Source organism: Pleurodeles waltl, chromosome 11, assembly GCF_031143425.1.
Source record: "Pleurodeles waltl isolate 20211129_DDA chromosome 11, aPleWal1.hap1.20221129, whole genome shotgun sequence".
Taxonomy (NCBI): Eukaryota; Metazoa; Chordata; class Amphibia; order Caudata; family Salamandridae; genus Pleurodeles; species Pleurodeles waltl.
The window spans coordinates 180,401,309-180,413,797 of record NC_090450.1 but is presented as its reverse complement, the minus strand read 5'-3'; the positions used below and the strand labels follow the sequence as shown (position 1 = coordinate 180,413,797).

At 40.2% G+C, this 12,489-nt stretch overlaps 1 protein-coding gene across 1 annotated transcript in view; it reads left to right on the top strand.

Moving 5' to 3' along the window:
- The window catches only part of LOC138265570 (carboxypeptidase B-like), a 62,308-nt gene that overhangs the window by 34,937 nt on the left and 14,882 nt on the right, over window positions 1–12,489 (top strand). Inside the window, exon 9 of the mRNA XM_069213394.1 lies at window positions 4,489–4,691. Coding sequence (XP_069069495.1) covers window positions 4,489–4,691 — 203 coding nt within the window. The remainder of the gene's footprint in view (window positions 1–4,488; window positions 4,692–12,489) is intronic.

Sequence of the window (12,489 nt, the reverse complement as noted above, 5' to 3'; positions counted from 1 at the left end):
GTATCTAAAACTATGCTTAGTCCTTAGAGTAATGTAAAACATGTTCAATCACTTGTCATAAAGAAATGGAAATGAACTGGAAGCTGGGAAGACGTGAGCAAGCTAGAAAAAGGAGGGTTGGACGTGAGAGTGTGTTCCCCTCACACCAAGGTGGGAGAGGAGTTACAGTAGGCACCAAGAATTGAGATACACGGACGGTGGATAGAAGTCCATATTTTGTGGACATTTCTGTAAACGTGGCCCAAGGTGGCCAGGTCTACAAAAATGTGAGTGAAACTTTTTAGTTCCATATTTTGTTTAATAAATACTTACATTAAAATGTGTATTTAGAAGCCACTTTTCTTCTACCCTCAATTTAAATTCCAAAACAATTAAACGAAGATGCTCAGTGATGATTCAGCACGGAATCAAGTTCACCTTGTACTTAAATGCAGTTCTTGGAAGGCTTTAGTTCACGCTATTTCGTTTATTATGAGGTTTATTATGTGATTGTACTTGTTGCATGTTTATATTTACTGTAAGTTAACTGCTGAGGCTGAATTAAAATTCCACCGGTTTTTCTGGTATGTTTTTGAACGGCATAGTATTTGCTCGATTTGAACAGTTCTATAGGGTTTTGTACTAAACGTCTTTTATACCAACAAATAGCTCACTCCTTCACTGCTTTAAAAGCGAGGCTTTTTTTGCACTGTGCCCATTATCCCTGCATGTCTTCCGTTGCAAAACCTGTGCAATTAACACGTTTTTGTTCACTGTATTGTTTCTTTCTGCCCATGTTCTCTCATCCAACCATGACAAAACTGTAACAGTTCGTATTCCTTAATTCTATAGGCCCAATTCATAAAAAATATAAATTGCTAAATTACTATTCTGCGACTCTACTTACTTTTAGGGCCAGATGTAGGTAAGTCCGAGTTTGCGACTTGCAAATTGCGAGTCTGAGCGACTCGCAATTTGCAATTCGCAAACCCAGATGCAGGATGGTGTCCCTGACACCATCTGCGAATCGGAAGGGGGTCGCAAAGACCCACCTCATTAATATTAATGAGGTGGGTCGCAATTTGCGACCCCATTCCGATTCGCGGCACTCACAGGGATGGTGGCCTGCTGGAGACAGCAGACCACCATGTCTGTGACTGCTTTTTAATAAAGCAGTTTTTTAATGGTATTGCAGCCTGTTTTCCTTAAAGGAAAACAAGTTGCAATACACACGAAAAAATGAAACGTTTTTGTTTAATTTTTTCAGAGCAGGCAGTGGTCCATGTTTTCAGAGCCATTCACAAAGGAGAAGGGGTCCCATGGGGACCCCTTCCTTTTTGGGAATGGGTTAGCACCCATTTGAAATGGGTGCTAACTGCGAATTGCTTTGCGACCGCGTTCGCGGTCACAAAGCAATTCTACATCGCGATGCGAATCGCAAATAGGAAGGGGAACACCCCCTCCTATTTGCGAGTCACATTCCCATTTTGTGAGTCGGTAACCAGGTTACCAACTTGCAAAATCGGAATGAGCATTGCGATGTGCGTTTTGCATGGCGCAAACAGCGAAATTCGCTGTTTGCACCATGCAAAACACTTGCTACATCTGGCCCTTAGTCTTTTTGGCCATTCACAAAGTGGGCACTACTGGAGAGCATTTCAGTTGCTTGCATAGGATTAAACTTGTTATGGGACATTTTTAACAATGCATATTCCTCCTGTGCGAAATTGTACATATTTTACAATTCTGCACCATTGGAAGGGCAGCTGAATGTACAGGCATACATCTATTTTTTCTCAGTGGGAAAATATGTTTACCTGTGGAGAAAGCCCTTCCTGCATTTCCCCATACAGATCTTGTGGAGATTCATTCCCCTTCCCATTCTTGTAGGGGAGTCATTCCAGTTCTTGGCCAGAGTAAGTTTATGACTAATTCTAAGGTGGGAAAGGATCAGAGTTGAGTTTATGAATAGCCCACTAACGCACACTGTTGGGTGTTCACAAAGATACAATGAAAACCATGCCTTGGATATACCCATTTCCCATCCCGCCCATGGGATTTACTACTGCGGATGTCTCCCCATTTATGGTGAGAAATACGCAGAAGTGTTTTAATTTACGCCCTCCAGAAATCAGTTTATGAATTCCTGGCATAGATCGCCAAAAATGTATTTGTGAATTGGCCATATATGTATAATGCTGGCAGTGAAAATACAACTTAAAAAATACAAGGTGTACTTTACCAAAAACAATACTGACTTAAGGCATCTCATGTGACATCAGCTACTTGACTGTTAGAATTAGTCCTAACAATAAGAACATACAAAACTAATACATCTACCATGCTTTTAATTAATTACAGAAATGTTTGTATTATAAACATGAAAAGTCTTAGTGACCTCATTGGTATCAGATCAGAGCACCACAAAAAGATTACCCCCTGTACCTATTGGCATTCCATAACGCCCCTTCAAAAAGTAACACCATTGTCTGATGCAGGTGAACTGGAAAGAATCTGTTTTGTTCATGCCCAAGCATTGCAATTAAAGGGTAAGTGTTTACAAGAGATCTATTTTACAGCTGGGGCAAAAGCATGAATAGAAATGTACTGTTCCAGCAAACCACCAAGAAAAAGGCATACAGTTTTTTTTTTTCAAAACTGAGCACATTATGTGCTCAGCCCTTTCACATCATAGAGACTATCATCATTGTGCACTAATGAAAGTGATGTGCAGTGTGAGAACTCAAGGGAAAGAAAGATGAGAAATGCAAACTGAATAAAATCGATGTGTTAGAGCGCTGCTCATACACAAGTTCATTTGGACTGTGGTGCAAGGGAAAATATTTTAGGAGTCAGAAAACACATGCTGACTTGGTAAAATCATATTACACAATGATGCAAACTAGTGTGAGAGAGAAGTAAACAGAAATACTGACCAAGGATTGTACATGTGACAAGCGTGTGCCTGTGGAGCACATGGGAAATATGGAACTGTATGTTGTAAGGTGGCTGGAAGGCTTTATGGTGAATGTATTGTACATGTGGATTTAACTGAAATAAATAAATACTGTCCTACTCTCTCATATTTGCAATTTTCTCTATTTCTGTTTTTATTGTATGGGGCTTATTGGAAAGGCCCCCTATTGAACTTGATGTGGATCTTGGATATAATGAGTGTGCAAGCCTCATCTACATTGTTGGATGCCTCCTTACAGAATTCTCAGATTTAGGTTTTTACCTGTCAGGATAATAGTCTGTGTCTACCTTGGCAAGCTGAGCCGCATCCCAGGCTTTAAGGTTTATCTTAATTTCTTATGTTTTCAGATTGGAGCCCGCAAAAATACCTCTTTCGTTCCATTTCTCCATTAGTGGCAGGGTTTTTCATTCAGGAAAAACAGAAAAATAAATATAAACTTTCCAAAACATTTTGGGTCTCACATAGAGAATTGTGGATTCTGTGTGCTCTCTAAATTATGTGGATGCACTTCCTTTAACAGCCAATTTGTAGGTAGCGAAACCACAGGGATTCCACTGACACCTTCTCAGCTGTCTTGGCCAATAGATATCAAGGAACTAGCGGCAAGTCTGTGAGGGGAACCCATGTCAGAGTTATGCTCACCAGCCCCATTAAGGGCAGAAGACAGTCACTCCATTTTCTTGCCCAAGACCACTTTTCAATGCATGGTGGTCATGTGAGGGGGAAACCGATAATGGCCCCTAGTCAGTGGGATAAAAATCCTTTGCATGTAGGTTGTAGTGTTGATAAAAGCAGAGGAGGTTGTATCCTCCTATGACCAATGGAAAACACCATCCTGGTCCCATAATTGGTCACAATCTTCATCCAAAAATGGCATTTCCGTACTTGATAGATTTTAAAACCATCTCCTTGGTGACTCTTCTGGGGTTTCCTCACATAACCCGGATTGTGCATGTGAACGTCCCCATTATGGTGGCGTTGCTTCTGCCAACAAGTGCCCCATTCCTAGACATGACTCACCTTAAATTGGTTGCCTGTCTTGTGCTCATTGGTGTGAGCAGCCCACTGCCCTATTCACTGATAGGACTGCCATTTGTGCGGAGATGTATGTGTGACCTCTAACCAAGTAAGACAATTGAGATATGCCATAAAAATCATTCTGAGCTACCTGCACTGACCAGACACTTGAGACCAGATTTACTAAACTTTCAGGCAACACAGTATGCCAACGACCTGCTCTGAAATGTGTCCATGGAAAAGAGTAGACATTTGACGTATCTACTAAGATATGATCCAATTTTGCTCTCTCATAATGCTGCCATACTTCCGGCAGCCTCACAGCAATGCAGGCACCCTTGCACCATAGTGCTAACTCATGATAGAATCATTCTGGACAGAGTCTACGCAGATTGGGACTGTGAGGACAGGGTCAGTTCAGATAGGGTCACTTCCATTGTGCATATGTTTTATTTCAAGCAATACACCTTGTTGTCAAAACTGTCATTTGGATGAAAGTATATTCCTCTTTACAGCTGTTGGTGCTTCTAAAAATCCATGTGATGATACATACTGTGGTCCAGCACCTGAATCAGAAAAGGAGACAAAGGCTTTAGCTGACTTCATTCGTAGCCATCGCTCAACCATCCGGGGATACATTACTGTTCATTCGTACAGCCAACTGCTGCTGTTCCCTTACTCCTACACTTACAGTCTTACAAGCGACAATGCTGAACTGGTGAGTGCAGTATGCATTTTTTAGACTTGTCATTGTTTTCTATGTTTTATTCAAAACAACCCTAATTCTTAGAACTCTCCAGCGGCAATGGTGGCTTCTGCTGTGACTTGCTCATTCATTATGAAGAAGAAATGTGCTTAGCTGATGTTCTCTAACAGTTGGTAAAAACATCCGCTGCTGTCTCTATGAACATCAGTGGATCAGGTACCTTAGTAATCTCAAGGTCAACTTGGGAATTTCACTTTTCTTATGAATTGACAAATATTTCAAAGAGCAACTTATATTTTGAGGTTTATATGTATTTAAAAGTACAGTGACTTTGTTACGAAATAAATTCATACAAATACCCGGAAATTGGCATGTTATGACTAACTGACAGAAACAACTCACATCCAAGCCATAAAACCATAACTGCACCCCCCATGCATTCCTCATGACCTGACACAACATTTGACATGACCTCACAAATGCCATGAGAGGCATTACTGAAGACGCTACATATCACATTACAATTGACATTATGGATCCTTTCTTTGGCTATGTGTTCCTATTTTATAATGCTAGGTTGTCATTGTCTTCTATTTATCGGTATAAATATTATCAGGTCATATTCAGTGCATTTTGTGTACTAGTCATGGTTTTTATGTCAGGGATACAAACTATGGTATGTTTAGGTTATCATGAGTGGCCAACTGAATAGTTTGCTAGTTTTTTTCATAATCACAATTAGGTTAATCTGTGTTTTTTAAGGGAATTGCTGACTTATTGAAAGCATAGACATTTTTAAAATAGATAGATACTATTTAGGACTGCTTAACAAATGTATATATATATAGTGTGTGTGTGTGTGAGTATATGTATACACACACACACACACACACATACATATATATTATTCAATGCTCAACATGTATATTTATATAGATCACTGCATAATTTAATATAAGTTATTTGAATAGATGCTTATGGGTCTCCGTTTTATTTATCTATCACAATATGTAAATAGTATCATAACTATGGGCCAGATGTAGCAAACTTGGAAATTGCGACTTGCAATTTGCGAGTCGGAGCGACTCGCAAATTGCAAGTCGCAATTTCCAATGCAGAACGGTGTCTCAGACACCGTCTGCGAGTCGGTATGGGGTCGCAGAGACCCACCTCATTAATATTAATGAGGTGGGTCGCAAATTGCGGCCCCATAGCGACTATGGGCACTCGCAAACATGGAGGCCTGCTGTAGTCAGCAGACCTCCATGTTCGTGACTGCTTTTAAATAAAGCAGTTTTTTTTAATTAAGTGTAGCCCGTTTTCCTTAAAGGAAAACGAGCTGCACTTAAAAAAAAAAACGAAACCTTTAGTTTCGTATTTTTTCACGGCAGGCTGTGGTCCCTTGGACCACTACCTGCCCTGAAAAAATAGTTTTGGGTCAATTCACAAAGTGGATGGGGTCCCATGGGGACCCCTTCCAATTTGCGAGTGGGTTACCATCCACTTGAAGTGGATGGTAACTGCGACACCATTTGCGACCACATATGCGGTCGCAAATGGTATTGCATACCACTCCGAATCACAAATAGGAAGGGAACACCCCTTCCTATTTGCGATTCTGAAATGCATATTGCAAGTCGGTCCCGACTCGCAATATGCATTTCTGCATAGGAAAATGCGATTTGCGAGTCGCAAACGGCAATTTTTGCCGTTTGCGACTCGCAAATCGTTTCCAGCATCTGGCCCTATATTATCTACAAGTGCTTCACTATTGAAATATTGAGGAAAATATAAAATGTAAAAAAAATCAAAAATATTACTTAGAAAATTCACAATTAAATTAGCTTAAAGTACAGCAACAGTTGAAAGTCTGAATTTATAAAATACTACTTAAAATCTTGATAAATTGTCTTCCTTATACATGTATACCCTCTCTATGTACGTATGTATCTATATATCTATTGCTTCACTCCTACAGTAGAAGAAAAAAACATTGAGTCTCTCCAATGCTCTACTCTTTGTCTCACCCTGTAGCTCTCTCAATATATTATCTGCCTCCAGTCTCTGACTCATCACAAACCTCATTCTTCTACTGTTATCTCGAAAATAACCCTTTGTAGACTCATCCCTTCTCTATTCCTCCTTGGATCACCCCAAACCTCATTTTACTACTATGATCCCCAAACCACCATTTCTTTCCCTCATGTATACCTCCTATGACTTATCCCAAACCTTGTTTGAGTAGTATGATCTTCCTAATCCGTTTCTAAAGACTCTTCCCTCCTCCATCTCTCCTTTTACTAATCTCAAACCTCATCTTACTTCAATGGTCTCCAAATAACATGTTCTAGACACTTTCCTCTTCTATCCCTCCATTATCCTAATCAATCCCACTGAAAGACTCCACTTAAATTAACTCATGTTTCCCTATAGAAATCCACCACTAGTCCTTTTTTGTTCTAGAGTAGCGATTTAACGCCTCATTAGGGGTAGTAAATGCTTTTATGAATACAATTACAATAAAGTAGGATTTTACGAGTAGAAGAAACCATAACTTATCCTCAATGATGTTTCTGTGATTTTTGTATGGTATAGCATATCCCTTCTAGAACAGCTATGCTAAACAGGGTTTGGCCATGTGTTGAATATACTATGCACCCAAATATTGCCTATGCAAGCAATTGGGGACTAATGTGCGCAAATAGTATTTGCAGTTGTTTCCCATCTATAATTACCACAGTCTAACTGATTTATATGAGTAATTACCTTCAGGTATGAACATGTGGATTACCGCACTAAGGGCCAGATGTAGCAAGGCATTAGCGCCTCGCAAACGGCGAAAAACGCCGTTTGCGAGGCGCTAATGCCTGTGCGCGATGCAGAAACACATTTTGCGAGTCGGAACCGACTCGCAAAATGTGTTTCCGACTTGCAAATAGGAAGGGGTGTTCCCTTCCTATTTGCAACTCGCACCGCGATGTAAGTTGATTTGTGACCGCAAAAGCGGTCACAAATCAACTCGCAGTTACCATCCACTTGAAGTGGATGGTAACTCATTCGCAAACGGGAAGGGGTCCCCATGGGACCCCTTCCCCTTTGTGAATGATCACAAAAATAATTTTTCAGAGCAGGCAGTGGTCCAATGGACCACTACCTGCCCTGAAAAATACCGAAACAAAAGGTTTCGGTTTATTTTTCAAAGTGCAGCTCGTTTTCCTTTAAGGAAAACGGGTTGCACTTTGAAAAAAAAAACCTGCTTTATTGAAAAGCAGTCGCAAACATGGAGGTCTGCTGACGACAGCAGGCCTCCATGTTTCCGAGTGCCCATAGTCGGTATGGGGCCGCAATTTGCGACCCACCTCATTAATATTAATGAGGTGGGTCATTGCGACCCCATACCGACTCGCAGAAGGTGTCTGAGACACCTTTCTGCATGTGGTTTTGCGAGTTGCAATTTGCGAGTCTCTATGACTCGCAAATTGCAACTCGCAAAACCATACTTACCTACATCTGGCCCTAAACACCGTAATTTGTGGCCCTCTCCTATCGGTAATCGCAGAATGATGCAAATTGCGTTTGCATGAGTTTACCACCAGCAGCAAGATCTTAATGACCGCCAAAATGTTAGAAGGCAATAAAGTTCGTACTTCTATCATAATGAATGCATATTTCAATGTAACTGTTTTATGTCAATACAAATAGAACCCCTGCCATGCACACATGGTATAGAGAATATTAAAATAAAACCTTGTGTGTGAGGTTTTTTTTCCATACAGAAGATATATGGGTGGCATTTGTCATTGAGAACGTTCCATGAATAAATGGGTCTTCCAAGGAATGACAGACTCACATCTTTTGAATTTGTAATGCGTTTTACTACATAGGACTAGTGAAACATTCAACATTTATTAAAGGGTGATCGAGCACTGTCACAACTCTGTCTTCAACTTTAATATTTATGTAGCATGACAGCATTTCCTGGCAAGGGGACCAGAACCCACCCCAGGACCAGATGTGGCACTTAACTAAAGGATTCCCGGAAATCTAATTTAATGATTTCTTGAGTATATATTCTGATCATGGATGCAGTCTTGGTTTCGAAGAAATTATCTATTTTTAAAAGGAACCTACAATAAATGAATCCAATCTTCCGCATAGCTGCACGTCATCTTAATTGAAAGTTTTCTTTAAAAATACGCCAGATTTGCCACAACAATCTCTTTCCCTTTCGGTCCATAACAAAAAGAGAGCGGCAATCGAGTAGGAACCACTGTACACTTTTCGGTTGTACTGCAACATGGGAAATGTGGGACAAACGTTTTATTTTATATAAACTTTTCTCAATTTGCATGTGTGCTGCACTTTACAGCACACAAAGTGGGAAAAGTTTTAGAGTTAATCGAAGCAGTGTTGTTTACTATATGGCTACCTTTCCAGTGCAGAAATCCATGCTGGTACTACGTACACACTTTTGCATTATAGTGCAAAGGTTTTAGCATGGCACAAGGCAGCTAGCGCTTAGTCGCCATGGCCATTAACTGTTCCGCACCGCAGCTTAGCAACTTTGGTTTCTGGAAAAATGAAAATGTGTGCATTTTGAGCCCACATCTTGCACACCCAGGTATAAACCCTAAGCAATAAAATGTTGTTACATCTCCAAATTTGATTGCAGCACACCAATTCTTATCTACTCTCACTTCTGTGATAGATCCTATTGGTTTTAGTGCACACAGCACAGCTCTAAACACTTTCGCCTAGATAAGCACCATGTAGATGAATTTGGTACCCCGCCAACTCTTCTTAAAGAGAACGACCCTATATCCAGCAAGTCTTACTAAGGAGAACTTCTAAACATCGCATCGGAAAAGAGGAAGCCAACAGTTAACATGCATTCACCATTGTGCAGGTACACCACATAGTTCTTAGTCATTAGAGCTCAGCTGGGCATCGAACTTACAATTACACTAGGACAACATACTGAAGGTGATGTCACTGCAATGGTGTGGGTGGGAATGGAGGAACCATAGGATTGAATTCAGGGAGACTAGCGTTAGACAGTGGAAGCAACTGTGAAGCCGAAGAGCTAGTCTGAATTTCCTCAAAAGGAGTTCCAGACAGAACAGACATTTGATGAACACAGGTCCAAGACACACACTTAAACCTATTTACTGTAATATTACATGTCCTGGTTCATTAACACTATCTACTGTGTTTTTCCTTCCTTGGAAGTGGATGCTGCATGATATACACGTTGGGTGTTTAACAGTGCCTTCGGGGTCAAATCTCTGTTGCTTCTGGGTGTGCACCACATTACAGGAGAGACTTTCTCATAACCTTCACCTATCAACTTGCCAGGAACCATATGGCATCCTCTGCGTAGGGTACTGGGCACCATCAAGACCGTACGTATTCCTAAATGCTTTTGCTCTCTGAAAATATGCTTACATACAGCAACACTTGCTGCACCTTGTTTCAAGCACGTCTTTTAGACTCATCAAACCCATCCATGACTTTCAATATAAGCAAACTAAATTCAACACCCAATTAACAATGCCCTTTGAAACAGTGCCATGAACAAGATGAATTCGAAGAACTTTGTGGACCTCTTATAGGGATAAGCACTATATAATTCCACAACACACTACAATGACATACCAGTTACATTTTCTAAATACTCTATTAATATTGAAAAAACACATTGACTACAATAACCATGACTAATGACAAACCAAAAAAATGAATCAACTGAAAGTAAGCCATTAATTAAAAGGAATGAATGTCTATCTTACCTTCACCACATTGGAGATGCCTCCAGCGTGAAGTATTTAGATCAAAGGAGAAAAGTGCCCTGCCTGGTTCACAACATAGAAGGCAACGGAGTAAATGCACAGCCATTACTGTGTACCAGATAACAAAGGTGATTCCTTGTTGCTCAAATGCCAGGTCTCAATGTATGTAAAAGAATACTCTTTCTACGTCATAGCAAGTCCCTTAGTCATATCATGATATCACAACAAATCACTCCAGTACACATTTGATAATGCTCGACAGTGCTGGAAACAAGTTACATGGTGTCTTAAGGAATGATCAATAAGGAACAAGTGGATTTAAAATACTGCTCCCACACCAGAAAGAGATCACATCAACTGCCAAAAAATGTGATGGAAAATGTTCTTGCATATGAATCTGCCTATGTCCTTTGTGATTTTCAACTCAGGAGGTCTTCTTCTGGGCAGACTAAGTACAGCTTGTTTTATCTTGTCATCGCACCACACTTGTGCCAATAGTTAGTTATTGTAAATAACAGCTCTTACTGTTGCTCAATTTGGTGATGTCAACATTTATCCCTCAACAGGAAATTCACCTTGGCTGAGTCGACCTTGCCAATATTCGCACTCAAGTCTGTATCACAGCAGATGTTATCATGAATGTCTAATCATTGGAGGGATATATATATATATATATATATATATATATATATATATATATATATATATAGATAGCTAGATAGATATAAAACTTACTGGCGGTCCCCAAAAAAGCGTTTTTTTACTTGCCTACATCTTTTGTACCATTTAACAAATTTTCATGAATTTATTTTAAACAAGTGACCAATTGATTCTTGTTGTTCACCGGAAGATGCGGTATGATCCGTCAAGCTGGGTCCAAGAAAAAGGGGGCTCAAAAAAGTTGTGTTTCCCATGCTAATTCCCATAGGACCTGTCAACAAGTCTGCATCCCGAACCACTGGACGGAATTACACCAAATTTGGCAGAAAGCTTGCTGCGGGTATGCAGATTGTGCTTTTTGTTATTTGGTGTAAATCTGTTCAGTAGTTTAGGAGATATTGAAGTGCAAATAAATGTGTATATCTCTGGCGGTGAATATTTCAGGAAATTCGTGAATTTTTGCAAATACGCTTGCAAAAAGAAGCATTGCAATTGGCTGACCGCAACCTTACTAGACAGTTGTGCCCGCCATTTTATTTCACAAGACATGGTCCCCGGGGGTGAAAATTCAAATGCAAAGTGGCTTAAGGGGTCAGGGTGAAGGTACCCTGACCACAGGGGTGTGACATAAGTGTGTTTTAAGGGCAAATTATGGGTTTAATATAATTGTGTGTCACAGTGCGCTATAATCACAAAACTTCACAATTTTTGGGGAACTTCCATGAATTGTTCGCAAAATATTTGCAATTATGGAAAAATCTGAAAGGAAAAACAGACTAATTTATACACTAATTAATTTACTCATAAATGCACTCAGAGGCTCAGTTGTCCATTCACACACCCACTCAGACACTTGTGCACCCACTCAGATCCACTCATAAACTCACACACCCACCTTCAGACCCACTCAGAAACTCACGCACCCACCCGCTCATCCACTGACAGAGTCAGGCCCTGCGGCCAACCTGTGCTGCCAAAGGCCATGCATGGTACAGGGTTGGGTGGTTATAAGGGCTTGGCTGCAAGGCTTGGCTGCCTGGCGGGGGTTGGAAAAACATATAGTAATTAAAATTACTTTACGTTAAAAAAATTAAAATTCACTGAAAAAAATAAAGGTTACAGGGATGTTATAGTTAGGTTCTGAATTTGCTCATAGACAACCATACAAATTCAGCAGTTACAGAGTTCTTTCAAGTAACTATTACTTGCGCCACCAGGTAACTATAACTCGTGCCTTTGCCGTGAAAAGCTAATTACTCCACATATTATGTCACTGATGAACTCTTGTATGGCATTTTTGATATCACTGCAATGTTTGCAATAACATTATTGATAAGAAAACTGTGCCCAGCAAGGGCGTG